This window comes from Anopheles moucheti, chromosome 2 (assembly GCF_943734755.1).
Source record: "Anopheles moucheti chromosome 2, idAnoMoucSN_F20_07, whole genome shotgun sequence".
Lineage (NCBI taxonomy): Eukaryota > Metazoa > Arthropoda > Insecta > Diptera > Culicidae > Anopheles > Anopheles moucheti.
This window is the reverse complement of record NC_069140.1, coordinates 84,591,118-84,613,932: the sequence shown is the minus strand read 5'-3', so window position 1 is coordinate 84,613,932 and position 22,815 is coordinate 84,591,118. Positions and strand designations below refer to the sequence as shown.

The window sequence follows — 22,815 nt, the reverse complement described above, 5'->3', positions numbered from 1 at the left end:
CTTCTTCATTTTTCATTGACTTTCAAACAGTTTTTCTTCGTTTTCCCACCAAAATCTCAAACCGCTCGTGGAACACTCTCCTCCTACAGTGGAGCTGCTGCAGAGGCATTTCGAGGATTGGAGACGGTTAAACCATGTTAAAATACAGCCACACACCAGCAGCAGCAGAGAAATCTTTGGGAAAAACATTTTTTATGTTATGTTTGCAATTCAAAAAAAAAAAAACGACACCGTTAGCCGCCAACCTTGGTTGACACCCGGAGGAGGAGATAAGTTGATCGTAAAAGTGTATATAAATCGGAATGCGGAATGTCCTGACTATCTCTGACCATTTCACTGACCCATCCAACCTAACTTTGTGCGCTTTCGTCCTTTGCTTCGTCCTTCATCGGGGTGTCTCGTTTTAAATTCAATCTACCCAATCCAATCCAATTCCATCTTCAGCATAAAGACCCTAACCTTCAAAATACCAAAGCGCCTTCAGACGAGTTTCCAGCCAAAATACAAAACAAACGCGGAACAGACACACCACAGCAGGCGGTGTGGTCTTCTTCTGGTCCGGGAAACTCGCACATTCCTCAAACCTCAAAATCCTAACCTCCAATAAACCCATCGACAAACGACAACAGTAATTAATGTATCTTTTCCCTTCCTTCCTAACCGGTTTCATCCTGCTGCGCATGGGGCAATGTAAGTGTGAAACGCATTCTACACAGTGCGGCGTCTTCCTTAAACAGGAGAGTTCCATCCATTCGTGAATAGTTTGATAAAACGTTAAAACACCGAGGGAAGCTGGCTGGAGCTGAGGGAAGGAACGGGAATGGAACAGTACCGGGAACAGTTTATTTTCTTCCTGAGGGTGCGCATCGAACAAACAGGTGCCCGACAGTCTCTAAAACAACAAGACACACACGTACATACAACTACAGACGGGAAGGCTATCCGGGGTAGGTGGCTCTACAGTAAACACACCCGGAAAATACACACATTACACAGGCGCTTAACCTGGCAGAAAAGGGGAAATAATCGTTATCTGCTACCCAGCTGTGGGTTGTGTGTACTTTTAACGTATAACGACGTGTTAACATAAATATATCTATATTATATACCATTGGATGTATATTATTCTGCACTTAATATGTATATATGTATATGGATGTGTGATTTTTTCAGCGTTCATTCTATTTCCTCCCCCCCCCCCCCCCCCCCCCCCATTCAACAGCTTATCTGTCTGTTCCGTCCTGCATCCTAAAGCATCGAAGCCTAAATTACTAAAGTGACCATCCACACATATTAGAGTTTGCAAAACCACAACACTGGTGTGTTGTGTTTTTCTAGTTCCCTCGATCCCTCGATCGTTTGATTCCGCTACGGCCGATGCAAATCCTTCGAACAAAGGTTCGTTTTTGTTTTTGTTTTGCTGTGCGTTTTAGTCGTTCCGCGGCACGTGGAAGACGGGATTTCAACAGAACGAGGGATGGATTCGAATATAGATTTATGTGTGTGTGGTGCGCGGCATTGAAAGTCCTTCGAACAAGGTTCGAACCAAACAAACCCGTGGCTGTGCCGGGAGAATGTGAAGCGGAAAACGATGTCCCAGAGTAAACGAAAACCCCTAAATCTGGCGCGGTGCGCTTTTAGCCATCGCTATTGTTGCTGTCCTCGGTGGCGGCAGCATGATCGTGGCCGGGGAGGAGAAAGTGGTCCGGCAGTTGGAACCGCCCACCCTCGCCGGCCGTATCTCATTTCGGCGTGTTGCTGCTCGGTGTCCACCGGTCGAACTCGATGCCGGAGTCGGGCGAGATGCCGGTCGTGAACGGGCCGAGCAGATCGATCGCCGCCTGCGTACACTTGCACTCCACCTCCACGCATGCACAGTTGTACTTGACGGCATGGCGCGAATGTACCTGGTGCAGCGCGTGCTTCGGCTGTAGCGGATGGTGATGTGGCGCGTGGTGACGTGACGACGGTTCAATACCGGCCGAACCCGAACCGGACGAACCAATCGAGCTGGCACTGAACGGGGTGGTAGAAACGGAATGTCCACCTCCACCACCACCACCGTCGTTTGAGGAGGTACCACCACCCCCTACTCCAGCGCCGACGGAAGACGATGAACAGGACGAGGCGGCGGAGGAAGAGGACGCAGAGTAGAGGGCCTGTTTGGCGGAAGCCGACTGTGTCGGGTCGATGTTCAACTGCTGCTCGAAGCTGTGCAGCTGCTGCATGAAGTGGAAGTTGGGCGAAACGTCCGGTTTACGCGAACGGACCAGCAGAAACGCATCGTTCAGCGAGAGGGTGCGGGCAAACATCAAGTAGGCGAGCGTCACCGTCACCGAGCGGGACACACCGGCCAGACAGTGTACCAGCACACCGCACCCATTCGTGCGGGCTTCATCTAAAATGGGAATAAAATACAAACGGTTAGTCGAAGTGCGGCAAGGTTACAAAGCCTCCAAAACTTACCGATGAACTTGATCGCATCCGGGAAATGGTTCGCTAGGTCACCGGCCTGCGACCAATGATCGGTGATCGGTATCTGCAGATAGCGTATCTGGCCGTCCCTTTCGAACACATTCGGCAAATCCGGTGTCACGTTCAGAATGTACTGTAATGGGATAGAATTGTCCAGATTAGTACCAGAACCAATCCCCCCAACCGTCCGTTTCGTTGTGGCCCTTACTTTAATGTTGTACTTTTTCAGCGACTTCAAATCCTCGCTGTGGGATGCATTGCCAAGGAAGAGCCCGGGCAGGATTTCGACCGGTTCGACACTAACGGCTGACTCCGACAGGTAGTTGGTGCTGCTTTCACAATCGGACGATTCGGTGCTGCTGCTACACGCCGAGTCCGAAAATGGGATCGAAATGCGGAGTGATCTGTTGGTAACGAGAAAGAGAAAACAAGTGATCAGTAATTAAGTGCGTAAGTCTCGTTATGTAAAATCGTTTCAGAACAAAGCGTATTGCGTTGGTAAACAGAAAGAATTGTAAACGAAATAATTTCTCCCTTATTCTCGTTCTACATTGCTACACATGTGTTTGCCCTTCTGCTACCTCTTCAGGACGCAGTTCACATCTTTTGACGACATTATTCGCCTGACAGTATGCAATCGGTGTAGCAGCAATACATTGATTGCCAAATTGACGTCCTTAGTAACGTCCTACGTACAATAACGTCCTTAAGCAACTAGGGAGATTTCAAAGGATTTCTATCGCTGTGTAACAAAAATATAACGTGTTTCTATTAGAATTCTTAAATGATAATTTATAACAACATATAGTCCTCAAACATTATTTACAACGATTACAATTTACACTTGGATTATGAAAAAAAAAAATCGATGAGATGCGATTTGCAATATTTGTAAAATAAATACATTAGGCTATTATTTTGCACCTGAAGTATCTTTTGAAACGAATTATTCATATGCAATCCCAGTGAAAAATTTGTTTTTCTAGCAACTGATCTAGTTTAAAATTTGATTACAATTCTAATTTAAATGCACCGTTGTTAGGGATTTATGAATCTTTGGGAATTTAAACATCTTTGGAAAAGATATTCAGTGTCCTTCATTCTTTATGTAATTTTGAATCAGACTAATTCAACGGAACTAGTTGGATCGGTTTATCATTAAAGATTGATCAGTGGATTGCATACATTAAGGCGGAAAGATTCATTTTAACTGCCGTACAGATCTAAAGAAAAGTAGGCTTTGGCTATGGAAGACACTGAGAAACGTAGTTTGTTTTATCGCAGTGGTACTGGACAAACAGTTTGCGGTACCTAATGACAGGCTATCATTAGCATTTTTACCACTAATTACGGCTTATACAGTACAGTTTGGCACGCTATTCATAAAAAAACCTATGAAGATGAATTCCTCCGGAACGCCGAGTGTCATACGATGGACTGATGTTACCGAACTATTTTACCAATGCTGGTCACACACATTTTCTCTTTCTGTCTCTTCTTCTTCTCGACTCTCTTTACACCGGAGTAAATTACCTTCGGCTGGTGCGAAAGCTATACAAACTGCCTGTGCGCACTACTTCGGGAGATTCGATCGTCCTGAGACAACATGCCGCCGTTATTGCTGATTCGGTTGCTGCTGCCGGGTTTGCTGCTGCGTTTGCCGATGCTGTAGCTCCATCTTCAAGCGTCACCACCGTACGGGCCAGATTCATGTGTTTTGTTCCAAAACTGTAGCTTAGCGCGTGTATATTCCTCAGACTGGCTATGGTACCGACTGTTTGACCGGCAATCGTATCATCACGGCAAATAAAGCGATACTAACTTCAGGGATATGACACACGGACCAAACGAGACACTGTGTTAAATGACGGATGGATTTTTTGTTTGTTGGGTTGCGTTCATACAGCAGCACATTTGCTCACCTCCTTGCCAGACACATTCTCATCTTCACCTTCCACGACACGTGATGCGTTCGTCGTTCAGCCAAACCACTCCACTCCGAAACGATCTGTCACAATGCTTAATGCCAAATATCAATCTCCATACAACTATGATATGTGCGTACGGTTCATCTGCAGTTACTACGAAAGCGCACCACACTGCTAAGCCATCGTAGAAGAATTCGTAACACGCGAGTCACCGCACGTCCCTCTCGAGGCCGGACGTTCTACACATTCGCGACGACACACACGCAGACTGTAACGTTGTTGCGAAACCGTTCTGTCATTAACCTTCCGGTGCGGTAGCCGGCCGAACGTACTCTGACGGACTGGGATTCGACGCACGCTGGTCGAAGGAACCATTGACGAGCAGCAAGCGAAGGCGCAATGCTGGAAACAACCGGGATCGTAGTAACCCAAGCTGCTGCTCAATGAAGTTCCCATCCCGAGCCGGACAGAGCGCGACGAACGAAGCGCACGAGCGCGGGAGAGAGAAAAGACACACAGACTCATGTAACTGCGCGGTTGTAAATGGTAGACGATGAACACCCCAACCCCCCATCACGAAGTTGTCGTGGGTTTGGGGTTTCTGGGGGTGTATTACCTCCGCTTTTGTCATCCCCAAAGTCCTCTACCACGCTCATTTCCACGATTCTCTCTCACACTCTCAACCCACGCACACACACAGGCACAAGAATTTTATGAGGGGGGAGGCGAGATTGGAAAAAAGGACCAAACTTTTTTTTTTTTTGCTTTGAGTTGGCGTCCTTTAGCGTGGTGTAGCGCGCGTGGCGGTGTAATATAAATATCTTCTCAACCTGTCAGCCTACAACGCTGGATCACTTTCTTTCGCACCGCCCCGCCAAAACCCGGTGGTCTAACCTTTCTTACGGCAGCATTGTGCAACTGCTGCTATTTGCTTCCACCTTCGCAGAAATTTAATCACTTTGTAGGAAGGAAGGTAACAACCCTGTCAGATTTTGGAGCAAAAAATCCAAGGGAGAGAGAGAGAGAGAGAGAAAGAGAGAAGGCGAGAAGGAGAGGGATAGTATAAAAACAATTTATCCTCCCTCGTTGGTTTTATGTTACTTTGATTCTTTCTCGAAAGCGGGCGAGATTTTGCTGCTTGTTTAGGCCTTTTATCCATGTTCGAAATTAGGCTGCGTACGACAGGGAATAAAAGTAGGCTGCGTACGTACTTTGGGAAGCTTTTTCTACTGTGCGAGGTCTGCTTTCTTTTGTTTTTTTTGTGTGGTTAGTTTGCGTTGGTTTTATGACTTAGTAAACTTTAATTTCTGCACCTAATTACTTTTAACATTAGACATTCCACTAATCGTAACTTTAAAAAGCACAGTTATTGTCTAAAGTGAATGAAGTTAATATGCCACTACGGTAGTGGATAAAACCTTAAAACTAATAAAATAATTGTCCTCCATTTAAACGAAACACTTCTCCAAACGCTTTGCTTAGCGACTGTTCATGCAATGGGAGAGTGTACACCCCTGGTAAAACAAAAACCAAAAGAAAACAAACGAAAAAAAATTTACCTAAAATTCACCATTATTTACCTTAATCCCATCAGTTGCTCCGTTGCCGCACAGCCCGTCTGCAGGTTAGCGTTGATGACTTCATCCTCGCACCACTCCGGAAATGACTGACGAAAGTTTGCATAACCACCTACACACCAGCCACCCGCGTGTGTTCCAAATTCCGAAAGAAAGAAAGAGAGCGAGAAAGAGAGAAAAGAGAAAGAAATAGCATTAGTTTATTGCATTTCGCTTCGGGAGAATATTTGCCAGCACAGTCACTAGAATGTAATGCACACAAATGTCCGTTGGACGGACGCCCTTCTCAACCGTCCACCGTCGTTTACATATTCTCATTCCTTCCCCAATCATTACATCCAAACAACACTTCCGGTGAATATTTTTTTTCGTATTTTTTGTCATGATTTTGATTCCTTGCGGTTTGTTGGATGACGCGCTGTAACCGAACGCGAATGGGAACGGGAATTACAACTCAATCGCGGCGGTATATAAACAAAACGGCAGAACGCACATGTATGCGCGCCCATACCACGCTGACTTGGCTGCGTACGTTACGGGCAGAGACACGGTTATAAGCTCGCCCACGTAAAACATCCCTCCTTTCTAGCATCTCGCATTGTGCGCCTCGTCGCAATCGCCATTCTGTCCACCGACGAATTCATTCATGGCTTCGTTCATTCATCTTTCCGTTGCCAGCGTTCGCACATTGACGTCCTTGCGGTGGCGGTGTCCATGTGCGTGAGGGGAAGTAACAGCGGGGAGTGGGGATTGGAATGTTGGAAGTTTACTCACCAACCAACCACTGGTTCCAGTTGCCCATAAGCACCCGATAATGATCGTATATACATACCCACGAACACACAGCCACAGCAATTCCCGGCTAAGCTTCCGACCATTTCTTACAACTCTCTCGACCTAACGTCGAGTGGCGCCTACACGCGCACACATACACGCATTACACCCACCACCTTGCGCACAGCATGTAGGGGACGTGTTTGTGTGCTAACGATCAAAACAGAAACGGAAAGTAAGCAAACCGAACCGAGAGCTAAAAGCACGCGTGGGCGAACCTTCCACCTTGTTGTGGAGGTTTTGTTGAGAATATATATATCTCAGGAAGTCGTCTGTCGTCCGCACACTAAACCTAGATCCACCGCCCTCTGCTCAACTACCTCCAAAAGCGAGCTTGATTGTTGCGGCCCCATGTGGGCGTTGAAAGCATTTGCATCAAAGCACACACAGACACATTGGAATTACACGTGGCCCCCCCTTATAACAAGCAGGCTGTGGAATCACTGTAAAGGAAGCAGCAGTGGAGGATTTATTGGAGATGGAAGGCTTCTTCATATCCGAGAGAATTTACTATTCTGACGCTATCGTTCTAGCATCACAAAGCCTTTGGTTCACCGATCGATATCGATTGTCCGCAAGGCGAAGCGCGCTAGACATTGTACATAGGGCACAAACACGATGGGCGATGAATCATCGACTTGTGACGTAAACCAGGGTAACCAGCTATGTGGCGAGCGAGAGGGAACGATGAGACCAAGGGATTGCCCAAGGGTTGTCGGGAGATTGGACGGGGCCAGAATGTTCTCCTCCCGGGACGACACTGCTGCAATTGCTGTATCGCTCTGCTTCCACTCTCTCCAAGAGCTATTCTCTGGGGCTCAGGTATCGAGAGCATCTGTTTTACAAGAGTTGTTGCAGGTTGTACATACGTCCTTGGGTGAAAGGGATATACAGTGGCCCTTATATAGCAACCCACCAACGGCAGATGTCCAGAACACCTTGCACTGCTTAGCAAAAAAAAAGCAACAGAATGCTGGCGAGTCAGAATTCTAGCGTGGGAGTTCTTGGAGTTCCAAGAGTACATAAGCGTGAGCGTCTCCATTGTTGGGATATTACATTCAATCTATGATTTTGAGGCGATGGAATCCTCGACTGGGTGGGGGTGGACGAATGGGAGATACAGAAGAGATTCATTGAGTAAACTTATTTTTAGGATCAGTGTATCAGAGGGGTGAAAGCTTGTGGATTGGGTTCCGTACCGAAATATTCCATTGTCCCTTCCACACTTCCACAGTTTGTGCGAGCTATTCTCAAGCGGTCAGTACTCACTAATCGGGAATGGGGGAGGGGGTTGGTGGTAATGTGTTTTCCTTCACAATGCTTCATGGATGTAACGGACGCCCACCTGCATTGGGCAGGTCGACATCGTCGAAAACCACAACCCGAACGGTCCTGTGACTGCAGTTGACGAGATTCAGCGCCACTGGGCACAAACAGCGTGTTGTGATAGATGTCTAATTTTAGCAGAAATCGAAATAGGACACTACGAAAAAAGGACGCCTCTGCCCGGTTCGGTCGGACGCCCACGTGGACGCAACCCGTCTGCTGACACAAACACCGCACAGTCGGCGTCGCTGTCTGTCTGTCGGTGTGGTATTTATTCTCTATCAATGCGTCGTCTATGTTTAGCTTTCAATTTTAGATAAGCCGAGCATGGGTATGAATGAAATCGAAACGGCAACGATAAGTGAAGAATGACATATAAGCGCACACATATGCACCGGTTTTTTTCCATTTCCGGGGGCGAATGGGCCATTTACCGATCTCACCTGTGCTAAAAATATGCTGCAGCAGAACAGCTTTTCCACAGCTCAGCTCAGTGGCTTTTTATTTGTGTGCACCGAACTCTTTTGCCCGGGAGGGAGAGCTTTGTTGGTTTTAATTGGCTTTTTTAATTGAAAAGTTAGCTGCACTCGGCATACGGTGCGCAGTGTGAAAGCTGTGCTTTATTTATAAATGTAGCAATTCTTACTAAGCAGAAAAATAGAGACCGGGAACGCTAGTGAGGGAGGGATGTAAGGAACGTCATGTAAACAAAACCAATCTAGTAGGTCACTCGTCGATATTGAATGAATCTATTTAAGATGTCTGCCATGGCTTTAAGCAACTCAAAAGACGTATATTAATTACACAAGTGAATAAAATCAACGCTTAATTTATAAAATAATCGTACTGACCACGTGGCATCATTGTGGTATGTTTTTTTTCATAAATTCAACCCACATATTGAACAAGCCCACAAAACTTAGCTAATTACGTGAGTGGCACAATTTAGTTCATTCCTCATAAATCTAACAAATGAACCTTTGTCATCCCACGCTGCTGAAACTGCTAAAGTTTCCGACACAGGCACACAGGCAACCGTAACGTCAAGTGCAGACAATGTGAAAGGAAAATTGATTAACTCATTCACATAATGCCTTGGCCTAATTATGAACTGATTAGAACTGAACGGAACTACAAAATCATGAGGACCAGATCATCAAATCAGGATATTCGGGTTCCTTCACTCTGTCAAACGTAGGAAGCATTTACACAAAGCAGATTACTGTTGCGAAATGCAAACAGACACAAAAGTGTTGCGATCCCAGAGGATTTACCTAAAAAGAAACCCATTATAAACCCGAATGCTAATTAAGTTAATTGTTATGTTATGATTAATTATTAATATCCTAAAGTTTGGAGAACTGTATGGCTCGGCTACTTCCAACAGTTGTTCGGGCAAATTTTTAGCTTTTCAAAGCATATGAGCATCATTAGATAGATTTATGGATTATGGAACAAAATCGTCTAATGTGAGAAATGCTTATGAAAGATGGAATGATTTCACGTCGATCTTCTCATACTTCACTTGAAACACATCCAGATATATTTCCAACTTATTTTACCATTTAAAACGGGAAACCCTGCAAAATCTTGAACAGATCGCAAGTGACTTATTATTAAAAAAAACATCACACGACCCAACAGTTCCATTTGCAAGCTGATTGATCATGTTTGAACTTAGCGAAGGATAATAAAGAACTATTGTTTAATTATTCACATGATTTAAGGCGATTGTTTACTTTACAGGGGTTTCGAGTTCAAGGGAGAAAGTTGAAATTTTTCGATTCTTATCGAAGTTAAAGTGAATTCTGTACAGATAGTTGACGCATATTTCCTCCTTTTTAGGATCACAAGGACACATAATAAATAAATTCACAAAAATAGTCGAACGTCATGCCTAAATGGGGCAACTTAAAATGCTTTCCACATACTCAATTTTATGCTATAAAAGCCCGTAGAAGGACGAAACTTTATAATTTTACCTAAAAATATTCAATTTAACACAGTTAAGGTCCAACTTTGTTACTTGTACACAAACAACCATCCAAAATATCCCGATTTGATAGCCTTTTTTTGTGGGTAAACTTAAGCACATGAACTAAATATTCCACCAGAGTATTAAGTACTTTCTTGCCAGCATCATACTGGAGAATCTAGTGTTGTGTTTGCCGTACCCGCGAGCGCCAGCTCCGGAGAAGAAAAGCTAATATTTACGCTGGCAAATTCGCCTCCCATTGCGAACCGGTTGGAATTGTTTGGCCCCGGAGGACTTATCAACTAAAACCCCCGCCCAAGACAACGCCACGTAACGCAAGCGAGTGCGGTACGTGTCTTTTGCCTTCGCGCTGTGCAAATTACAACCAGGCAAGCAAACGGACGAGACGAAGGCGGCGAGAGAGAGACACTACACCAGACAGCTGCAGAGACACCGTTGGAGTTTTGGGCCGAGCACCACTTGCCCGGCGTGCTGTGGTTGGCGTGGGTGTAGTTTCATTCATAAGCTCTTTATTGCTCCATTTCTTCTTCGACCGTGTCCGTGCCGGTGGTGGTGGTGCGTGCTTTACACTCTTGGAGATATTTTGTTTTGCTGTGGTTGTTTTTACACCGTTCGTTTGCTCATTCTCGTAAAAAAAACCGGATGATATCGTGTCGCCTCTGTAAACCCACGCGATCAGGTTGCCATAAAAGCGAGATTCTTTGCCTCATCATGGGTGCATGTGTGTTGTTGGTGGGTGAAGGCTAATGGGGTGTCACCACCGGTGGTCGTTGATCTAAAATGGCATGGCCCCGGACCACAACCTGCAGTCAGTCAAGAAAACCTTTTTGCACCCCGCGTTGTGCATAATTTTGCCGAGTGAAGTTTGCGCCGTCAGGAGAAGCGATCGATAATACATTTACAATCAATCACGTGCATGGGAAGGGTATCCTCCCCCCTACAAAAACTTGTCATGATCACCTCCAAAAGAAAACCCACCCACCCCCCAATATTGCTCCAATATATCCATCATTAAACAAGCAGCCAACCTATTCGCCGGGTTTCCATTAGACAAGTGCCACTCATCGATCGCGAGTCCTCTCCCCCCATTTCGTGCCCCACATGGTTCATTGAAAAAAAGATAATTTTTACGATACCTTTCTCCGCAAACCCCCGCAATAGAAAGGGGGTTGATGGGTGGGGGAGATGGCAGGAGGTGGCAAAAAACGCCCTTACACAAGTTCCGCTCGGGCAGTGGCGACAACTGCGCATGCCCCACATCGGGGGACGCGCGCGTGGGATTCATTCAGAAAATTGCTGTGGATCGATTTCTGCTCGGCCAAAAAACGGTGCGCACACACATACACACCCGAAGGAGTAAGGGGTGGCCACAGGCGAACAGGCAAGGGTGGCACCCCCCCCCCCCCCATCCGTTTTTGGTGAGGTAAAAGGAATAAAGATTACGCCACGCCAGTGAGCAGCAAAAAAAGACGTTAAATACATGCGCACCGTAGGAGAGAAGTTGCAAAAACTTTTAACGATGTGTGTTGTGTGTCGAAAAAGCGTATGAATGAAAGGTTAGAGGGTTAAATTCATGTATAAAAATATAGTTAAATAATAAAAGACACTAAAGAGATGAATGAGCTGCTGTTATTCGATGTCTTATTATTATCGATCGTTCTGGTTGCGTACTTTTATTAAATGTATGTTGGTTAAATATTCAAAAAATCGTTTATCAGACCAGCAAAAACAAAGAAAAGCTATCGATTTGCGGCGTGGCAATGCCGCGTAGACACAGCAGCACCTTTAATGCCCGTTTGCCACATGGCAACAAACAGTCGAGACGGAACGCACACTGGGAACGCACGATATCCCACTCGGATTGAACCTAATGTCTCACAAGCACGCGCTAGCACGTGGACACGCATGCGAAGGTGACAAATGAAGTTGGAAAGCGTGAAATATCGCATCGCAGTTGAGCTGAACTTCGTTTGATTAAAGAGCCGGCCAATGCAAAAGGGCAAAGTAATCATTCTCTGCTCGGTGGACCTAAGTGAACTTCACGGTAAAAACCTTCTCAAAGCATGTGAAACAGTCGGACAGTCGGAAACCATCAACCGATCGCCGGAAATAGCGTTCCGACGCAACCCAACCGTAACGAAGACAATCAGGTTTTTATTTGCTGTACGCGCACTGTTGGTGCTGCCTGCCTGCTACTACTACCACCGACGTCATTTTGCACCGGTGAAGCAAACAAAGCAATCAAACCCCGTACGTCTACTAAAGCAGTTTCATTGCAAACAGCCAACAAACGGCCGGAGGACCGCATTAAACGCTCGCATTTTTGTACAGTTTTTCCACCACCTTTTTAGTAGTGCCCATTCTTGCCCCGGAACCCCAAGAGCAAAGATTCGTCGGACAAACGTGTCTTCAAAGCGTGCACAGCTTTCCAGAACGCGGAACGTGCCGTGACGGTAGCGCGTCATGATAAATTTGAAACGGAGTTCATGCGAAGCTTTGCTGGGCATTACGTCATACGTCGGTGACGTCAGCGCGAAAGCTTCTACCTGCGAACGAATAAACATTTAACACACGCGGCAAGCTTTTCCCAGTATCGATGCTAAATTTGATGGGGGATTATTTTTGGCCGTTCGGTAAGAAGAATTGGGCTGGAAATATTATTCTTGAATCAAAGTACCAAAACGTACCACTATTGCGCAATATTTTAAATACAGCAAATATTTACGCCAAAAAATCCTTAATTACATCAATTAATCAACGATCCTTTTTTGTGGGGCGAGTTATGCCGAATGGAATCACGTACGCAGCCAGTTGCGTATTGTGAGGTACCAGGCGCCCGCTTCAAATCAGTTTTTTAATCAACGCATGTTTGCTTTTGTCGGGAGATAAGCACAATATGACCGAATTCGACTGTTTGCTACCCACGTCGACCAACAACAAGCTCAAAACAATTTAAATCCAACAGTGTGCACAGGGGGGACAGATTTTTGTAGACACTGGGGCACGCTTTGGTATCACACTGCTATCAACGTACTGCCAACCCAAACCGTCGGCAAAACGGAACGTCTTCCTCCTACGTGCAAATTGAAATCAGCACTGTATTGTCCGTTGCCTGAGGGCTTTGCAAGGTTTCAAGCAATTCTGGTGGGCAGCAATTTCTTGTTGCCAATTCCTGGGCGAAGAAAATCTCTAATAAAAAGGCACACCACAGCACCAGCAGACGCAGGGCTTTAAATAGTGTGAGAAGTCGGCCCGAACAACATTCTAAGTCGGTCCCCGTGTGTAGCTGTGTTGACGCCAGCACGATTTTGTTTTGTGATTTTTTAGTCCAAAAGGAAAAGCCGCCCGGTCGGTGCCTACCTTCGGTAAAGTCTCAACGACGCCCACGCACACGTGCAGTTTTGGACCTGGCACTTTTGCCTCCTACTAGCTGCTCCCTAACAGCAAGGTTGGCAAGGTTTTTGAGATGCGTTGGACAGATTGCGAGGGACGGTTGGTCTGTTTTTATTTTCTGCGAATACGCCTCCACAAAAAACCGCCCTCGACCTGTGCGAGGATAATGCTTCCCTCTGTGTGTGTGTTTTTTTTGGTCTGTATACATATAGTTCAACGATCAAGGATATACAGTTACCAAAACCAGCAGCAAAACCGTAGTACACCGACGCGACGAGACCGCAAAGCAAGAGAGTGGTGGAGAGAAGCGGCCGAATGAAACGAAACCGGTGCTAAGTGAGCTGGCTGTTACGGACGCCCACGCTTTTCAACCAAAACCGACGAATGGCAGCCCACGCAAAAGCTGCTACCAACACCAGCAAACGCAGCCCAGTCGGTTGCAAAGCTCGCAAAAAAGTCCCCCCCAACCGAAAGGACAACCTACTGGGCGCCTCCACCAGAACACACGTGGAGTGGAGTGGGGGAAAGAAGCGAAAAAAAGTTAGATTTTTTTTTTGCGGTGTGCTTTTGCTCATCATTTGCCATCATCATCATGATGGTGATCATTGATTTTTCGGTAGTTTTCCATCCAACTTCATTGTGCGCGCCCACGCATTTATTCTTCCCACCGAGGAGGACCTCACCACGTAAAACAAGGGAAAGCGAAAGCACAGACACGACTGGTCCTCGCATACACACGTACCTGCGCATCCCTTTTTTCCACGAGCAAATCCCGCTCCGTAACACGGAGATAAACCCGCTGGAGAAGGATGGCGCTATATTTTTTCTCTTCACACAAAGCGTTAAAGCGAAATTTTATTAGCAAGCTCCCCGGGTCCGTCTGGCGAAAAGCGAGAACCCCCCTCCTGATGTGTGCTTTTCGCAGTGCGAGAAATGAGTTCCGAGAGTACCGCTTTTATGAATGAGAGCTCCAATTCCAACGGGGGAAAAGCGACAGCGAATGGGAGAGTGCAAAACGCTTATAATTAGCTCGGTCGCTTACCTACGCAAACCGCCCGCAAGTATGCAATCCGCATGACAAAATGTTTTTAATTTTTCAAGTGCAAACTCAAGGGCGGAAAAAGAGAAAGGAGGGCGCGTTGAGCTACATATTTCATCGAAACATTTTAGCACTTAAAAATCTTTAATTTGTAGCTAATTTTTTCTTAATCATTTCAAACACTGAAGAAATAATAAACATTATATTCGAGCTTGTAATTATTCGATCGTGACGGCAGAACTTTCATTTGCGTAGCTATCGAAATCGTATGTGGGATGATTCATATCATCGACATAGCGGCAAATTCGGTAGACAAACGGAATAGGGCAACCCCCATGTTGCGTTGGTGTTACGTCTTTCGTCTAGGTGTAGGTAGCGCCCCGGCCGTATGATCGATTGTGTCTCGTGTGCACATTCGAGGGCGCGGGTGTTTCTTTTTAAAAAGTGGGCTGACTTTTCCATTGCGAAGCATTAAAACCAACGCAACCCTACGCCCCTGCTTCTGTTCCCTCTCTGTCTTTTGCTCTCTTTGTGTCTTGCATTTTGTTTTGAATTGAAAAAAGTAGGTTAAAATGGTATTACGTATTCGAATATCTACTGGTTGTTGAAGAAACAGAAAAAAAGCATACCCGGGTATCGAGAAATTAACAAAAAAAAACTTCAAGAATAAAGGATTTTCCAGATTTTTACGATAGATTTTTTTTCTAGTAACTCCTAGCTATACAATTATCAGAGTAGTAAATATATTCGACTTACATACGCTAATGAAATCGTAAATTAAACTAGAACCTACCTCCATTAAACTTAAGATCTACTCTAATTGATTGAGTTGCTTAAAAAGAATTCCATTTTGGGCGCTTTGAACTGCTTGGATTCCAACTCTTAATTGATTGCTTTTTAATATTAGCATTGGACGTGAAAGAAAAGTAGTAACACTTCGCTTTGCTTTGCGGAGCGGCCCGGTGGCATGATGGTAGCGGAGCCGTTCTTCACACGAACGGACCGGACCAAAATCCCATCCGGACCAATCCCCCGTAGCAAGGACTGACTATCCGGCTACGTGGGAAAATAAGTCGATACGGACAGGCCGTTCTAACGAAACGAAAAAAAAAAAAAAAAAAAAAAAAAAACACTTCGCTTTGCATCATTTAAAAGGCAACCCGAACCATCTTTCTTTCCAGGAAGTGCAAAAACAAAAACACAAACACACGCGAACACACTTGCTGGAAAGCTCCAAAATGGCCACCCCAACGCATATGTCGTATGAAGAGAAGAAGCTACCGAAAAAAAAACCCTCCGCTCCGTTTTGCAAGTTTATCTTCCAGGAAATCTATCCGGTGGGTGATGGAAATGGAAAATTCCACGCAATCGAAATAGAACCCGAATGGAAAATGGCAAACGAAGCGAATGTTTCCAGCAACGCGTAAGCTGTTTCGCTTTTATTGTGTCTCAACCAAATGAATCCACTCACTCGAAATGGGAATTGCGAAGGGCAGAAGGGAAAACCCCGATCGGGTGTGGGAAAACGAGAGCAAACAAATTCAGCACGCGTCAAGTTGGGACGTTTGCGCCCCCCAAAAGGTGAATGTCTATATTTTGTCTATTTTTCTCCCTTTGAACGAAACAACGAATCGTACATCCACACGGTGAATGGAAGAGGAGTCGAAAGAAATGAAAAATGTTTAGTCCTTTTTTTTGCCATGTTTGCGCTATCGTCAAACAGCAGCGGTAGGACTTCTGGGAAATAAGGTCAACGGGACCTGAGCATAACGCCATTGGGTTTCAATTTCCCTGGATTGCAAGACATAATTATACAGTAAAAAGTAATGTGTGATGGGGGAAAAAATGCAAAAGGAACTGGAATCGTGAAAGGATTCTTCATATCACTTAATTGAAATTAAAAATAGAAGAACGACAATTCCATGAAAATAGTTAAGATATATCATTAAGAAAATCAAGAAATAAATAAAAAAACCGCAATAATGTTCTTTTAACAAAGCATTATGAAACAAAACATGAAAATTACCACATTTTACACGAAAAAATAGCAAAATATGAGCAGTAAAAACAAATACAAAAACAGAAGAAACAAATTTAGTACAAAACAAAAAACATATTACTACATTAAAATAAACTAAAGATGAAACTAATAGAATAAATCGTTCAAAAAGGTATATCACATAAAACACGACGTACGTTGGAAAGAAACCGAATAAATAAAGCAGTAAAGTAATAAAAAAACAACATGATTTTCATCACATAAGAAAACCACATAAATAAAGAAAACCGACATAACACTTAGGAAGAAAACAATAAAAAATTAGTAAACTACAAATAAAACAAATTGAATAAATCACTTAAAAAATATATAACACATAAAAAAGGAAAAAAGTTCGATACAAACAGGATAAACAAATAAATAAAGCGAAAAAGGAAATAACGAAACAAACAATCAACAGAACGGAAGAACCGACTGTATGTAGCTGATCATTCTATTCAGTTCCACCAATTCCCTCTTCTGCATCACACGTCACATCTTCTTTCTATTGTTTCCGGTTTGCAACATACATGCACACACACACACACACGCGACAGCCCGGTTCTTCCAATTCCCAAACGACCTCGGTTCGGGCGCGGACAACAACAGCAAGCCGGAAGTTGATGGAAATTAGACAGAGCAGAAAGGGAATTAACGGGTGACGCAAGGATAGGCGGCGGGTGACAGCCGGAAGGGGGAAAGGTCGCTTGTGTTGTGTTTCCGTTGACAATATATGAATGGCCTTTTCACTCGGGCTGTGTTCGTTCGCCGTGTGGTTGATGGACCGGAGCCGAGCGGGAAGCAGCGGCGCAAAAAGGGAAAGCAATCGAAAGGCCAAGAAAAGATGATGACGATGCCCGTCGCAGCGCTGTGGGAATAACTGCCGCAGCGGAAACGCAACCATATGATTTTCTTATTGAATCGTTGTGTTCACAACAGCAACGACCACGGCCACAGCAAGAATGGGGCGTGTGTGTTTTACTCCCTATGTTTTTTGATTTTTTTGTTCTCTCTTGTTGTTTTGGTGTCAATTTCCTTCTTGCACGAGGGCCTTAACATTGGAGATACTTTGTTTATCGGGCGTGTTTTTTTTTAAACAAACTAACAAAAACCGTTATAAATCATCGTTGAAATAAAATGTTTGGTGGGACCGTGTGTGCCCCGTTTCTTCTGTTCTCGGTTGGAACACAGTCCCCATACCCATTGCATTGGCTGCAAATGAATGATTTGTCCGGCCGGTTTACGAGCCGGGCAAAATTAATTAATCAAACACGAAAAGTGCAAACGAAAAGGAAATTGAAACAAGCTGTACAAATGGGAACGACTCACCCACATACACACACACATTGGCGATGGCGTATGACACCCAACCGTCAAACACTCGTCGTTCGGAAACGTTGAGTCCGGAGGACCGGATGAATCCAATGAAGCGAACTGCGGAATCGTTCAGGGTCTGGCGGAACTCTTCGTCCGAACTACGGGCGGATGACCCAACCTTTGCCGCATGTTGCCTCCCAAATCTGGCTCTCGTCGTTCTGGCCCCCAAAAACGGGGGGAATAGAAATGTTTTGAAGAAAACGAAAATTGGTTCCCGGTTTTTTTCCCCAAACTCTCCCCCTCTCGCTCTGTAAACAATCTCACATTAGGTTTTTGTTTTTTTTTTACGATCCGTTCTAAACACATGCGCTACAGACCGAGTGTGTGCGTCGATTTTGGATTTGTTGCTGCGTCTGCTGGCGCAAAAGCGAGACAAAAGCACACACACACACAGCGCGAGCAAGACCGACCTTGGAAGAAAAACCTTTCGCCTACACCCTTCCCCGTCGAGTGGGTGTGGGTGGATGGGTGGTTGTAGGGGAGGAAATTCGAACCGGGAACATGTGTGTGCGTGTTAACTTTCACCTCCAGTTGGGTATCATCATCCTCCCACGATCCTCTCCCTCGCTTCTTATGTTGAAGGGATGGGAGGGGGGTGAACAGGAGTCGCAGAAGAGAAGGGGGGGGGGTCTGTGTTTCCATCTTTCATCGATCGATGTTTGTTCTCGCCTCACGCGGTACACGATCGCCTGATCGATTGGGTGTCGAGAAGTCGAATGATCAAGTGGCCGATGGTGGAAAATGGTGAAATCTTATTGTAATTGCTTCGGTGCAAGGACAGACACCCGCACTGTTTGCACTGACTGAATCGGGAATCAGGAAATAATTAAACTTAGCTTACTTTATTTAAATTACTTTCTTGCTGTACAATATGTGCAAACATAACGTTCCGTTTCTTTTTTTAGAGACTCCTTTAAGACATCTGCTGCTTTATATAATTGTTGCATGAATCTCTAATCGATTTCACTATATTTATTACTCAACATTCAATTTCCAATTGTTGTCCAAATGATTCATACAATATTCCATCAATTAGTAATGTTGAATGAATCAGACGAATGAAACAGAATGAATGTCTAGGAAACACAATTTTATTCATAAACCACCGTTGGAATTATGAATCAATATTGTTAATGATTTACGGCTTTTTTATCTGTTTTGCTGATGCAATGCTTTTTTTTCTAAGCCATGAAACATGTTTGTGAATGACTATTTCTAAAAGAATTTTTGAATCATAACGTAAATCAAGATTAAAATTCAATTTTCCATTCATAACATAAAAGATGAATGAACTTTTTAACCCAATACTAAAATGATGTTTATAAGCGTCTCGAAATGCAAAAATGAATGAATGAATAAATTCAACGATAAAATATCACACCCCTTATAAGCAGACAGCAGCAGACAACAGTAAAGTGTAATTAAATCCCAGAAAGCGTCAGTTTATAGAATTTTAAATCCAACCGTGTGTTGCGGGAACGTGTTAAACACATTCCGACAGTGTAGCTTTTTTTTCTATTGGCATCTCACCAACACACCATCAAAATAGTGCGCTATAAACTACAATCAAATCACCACCAACACACACACACCGCCAGAAATGATAGTTAGAATACAAACAAAACAAGCAGCAACAACAACGACACTTCCACTAGCATAAAAATTCATTCTCGGCGTTTTGATTTGTGCCGTGAAAGAAACATTTTCCATTCTAAGTTAGAGCAGGATGGGCTGATGAATTGCTGGGAGTGAAGAGAGAGAGATGGAGACGGAGAAGGGGTTGTTTTCCGTTTATCGAAGGTGATTGTCGCGCTTGCATCCGGTGGATTCTTCTTCCATTCATCGATGACGGGTTCGCGTCTCATCGCAACCCATAAGCACTGATGAAGATGATGATGATGATGTTGGAGAACGTTAAAGGGATGTGAGGAAGGAGGCAAATAAGGGAAGCTACTATAGCAACGGAACGCGAACGCGGCCAACTATTGAGAAAAAAAACACTTCAATCTACACTCACACACACACGTAAGAGAACGGTGCGCTTGCGCATCTTGTTGTATAAAGAACATATCGAAGAAAAAAAAATCCCTCATCAAAGTATGTGTTGGTAAAATCCGCGCTTATGTTGCCACCGAACAAGGTGACGAACAGCAAACAAACGAATAAAAGAAATAGAGCGATACAGAAGGGAGAGAGTGAGCGAGAGGGGAAAAAACATACAATCCACACCAAGCTGAGCTAAAAGGGCTTGCAAAGGGATGTAGAAGGTTGACAAGATGGAGTCAGAGGAGGGAAGGGAAGGTCGTATAAATGAGGCAAATGGGAGAGAGAGAGAGACGCTGATGTATTTCAGTGTGTCGAATTTCATTCATGCTTTTTATGCTGCCCACACTGCTTCTGTCAAGCGTGCCTTTTATCTCCCTCGCACTCTCATTCATATTCCAAAACACGCACACACCAACACACAAAACACAAGCACCCGCTCTTCCACTCTCTCCTTGCATCCGTTCGTGCTGACACGATATTCATTCAATATCATCGCACCATTTTGATGTTCACAACCGATGAAATCACGTTTTGAGGCGGTTTTTTTTTGTTGTTGTTTTGGCTGCTTTTAAATTGTTTCTCGAACCTAATGTCATCTTTCACCTACGCCGAGCTGTGTGCACGGGTGCGCACTATAAACGGCAACAAGTGCTTCTCCGCCGAAAAGAGGGAAGGAGAGGGGTGGGTGAGAAACGGTCGAGGTGCCCCCACGCTAATCGAATCAATTTTCAAACGATTTCGTACGAGAGAATCGACCAACTCTGATCTTCTGGCTGTCATTGATGACAGCGGTGTAATGAAAGAAAAAAAACACACAATGACATTTGACAGATGTAATGAACCAATTGATGAACGTGATGCTGCCGGATGAATGGTGCATGATTTATGCAGCTGTCAAAATATGACATTTTTCAATAAAACAATAGTAATAAACAAATAAAAAAAAGGTAACTCCTATCGCACCACAGCCATCATCAAAAACAATGCGAACGGATGTTTGCGAATGGGACATTAAAACCGTTTAAATTTATTACTTCCCGGCTCTTAATTAGTTAGAAAATCTCTATTTTCACTCTAAACCAACATCGTACCCCCATTGCACGGGTGTGGTGAAGAAAGACAACAAACCCCTGTCAAACCCCGAAAAACGTAGGTCAGCCAAACCCTGACTCACTCACAGAGATCCGCGGAGACAGGCAGAAGCGCGCATGTGATAAGGAAGTTATAAATAATACCCCTCCACCAGAATGCTCCCAGATAGAGAGAGAGCGGATGACGGAGAGATGGTTTGGGCCGATTTGGCTGTGGTACACAATCACGGTACAAAATCAAAACGTCACCTTCACCACCGTGAGGTTTTGGAGTGACTTTCGTGCTGGATGATTGTGGGCAAGGCCCAGCAGCAAACGCTCAACATCCAATTCGATAAGAGACGGCACACAACGTTGGCGGCGTCCGGTCCAAATCAATCGAGTGTGTGTGACGTCAAACATGGCTTGGTTGCTTGGTTTCTTGCTGCGAGTCTGCAACACGTACGACTTTATCGCCCAAAATTTACACCGTCACCATCTCCAGTGATACCGGCTGAAGGTATCAAGTACGTTAAAGTTCGCGTACACGTCACTGCTGCTTCTTGTTACTCATTTTAAAAGACTCTTCAAAGTCTAGCATGGAACTTCTGATGTAAAGATGATCTTTCATAGATTTAGTACCAGTAGTACCTACTAATCTACTGCCATTCTCCAGTTATTGACACACAATATACAATCTCCACAAGACACTATCACTTCAACCCCTTTCGCCATATCGAACTCTTCCTGTTCTGTCTTGATAAACGAACGAAAAAAGAATGTGTTGAACAAAATCGGAGCAGCACATGCATTGGATAGCAGTGTCGACCATCGCTATCAGTACAATCTGCTTGCGTCTGTTGCGATATTGCGCGAACGGAAGTACACGGTTTTGCGCAATCCGGAAATCCGCACTAGAAAGACACCGGACAATGAATGGGTGCGCAACCGTAAGACAATTAACGAGACATGATTGGAACGAACGCAAACAATCTTATCATTGTTGTCGGAGAGTGAGATCCGTAAAGTTATTGTAGAGCAATTAGTCTCGAGTGGAATTCTTTAGAATGAATTGATTTCAGGTAGCAATTGTCTCTCATTTTTATGGAATCTAACACGTAGACTTGGTGTCATGACTGTTATTTGTACCCAGGGAGTATATGATACCTTTTTTATTCATGCGTTTTGACGTTTGAAGGTTAAAGAGACTGTTTACTTACGATAGAAACTGGCAACATTAATATATTCTGCGAGTATCCAGGGATCTTTGATGGAAGTTCTTGCTGCTGTATTATGATTCTACGATAAAGTTAAGTTGAAACAAGACATACAGTACCCTTCTATTTTAGTATCAGTATCGGAACAGTCTGAACCCCAATAAGATACGTCTTAACTGCTATATATCTGCGTCTAAACCGGAGTGGCTCGGTGGTGCAATTATCTTTCAAATAATTAATGGTTTGATGATCAATGATCAATTAAAATAAATTTATTTAAAAAAATTAAATGTTTGATTAAATCTTCAAGAAGGTATTGAGGTATAGCCGGTAATCTCGACTTAAACCACAACGGGTAGTGCATCATACTCTAGAGCACGTCCGGTCTGGATTCAAATCACTAAAGAAGCTCTTGTGAGTATTGCCACTCCCTTTAATATGAGGATAATTCAAGTCACAGAAATTACAAGTGGATTGTCATCGTGACGTTTTTTTTCGC

General features: G+C 44.3%; 1 protein-coding gene across 2 annotated transcripts in view; it reads right to left on the bottom strand.

Annotated features, from left to right (window-relative positions):
* Nucleotides 1–1,269: 1,269 nt before the first annotated feature.
* The window catches only part of LOC128310200 (dual specificity protein phosphatase Mpk3), a 28,092-nt gene continuing 6,546 nt past the window's right edge, over nt 1,270–22,815 (bottom strand). The window contains exons 2-6 of one of the 2 annotated variants that reach the window (XM_053046784.1): nt 5,984–6,092; nt 2,684–2,879; nt 2,467–2,608; nt 2,175–2,398; nt 1,270–1,883 (exon numbers count right to left, since the gene is read on the bottom strand). In XM_053046784.1, the coding sequence (XP_052902744.1) occupies nt 1,743–1,883; nt 2,175–2,398; nt 2,467–2,608; nt 2,684–2,879; nt 5,984–6,092 (812 nt within the window). In that variant the 3' untranslated portion in view covers nt 1,270–1,742. Of the gene's footprint in view, nt 2,399–2,466; nt 2,609–2,683; nt 2,880–5,983; nt 6,093–22,815 lie in introns of both variants that reach the window. The other variant, XM_053046783.1, reaches the window with a different exon arrangement.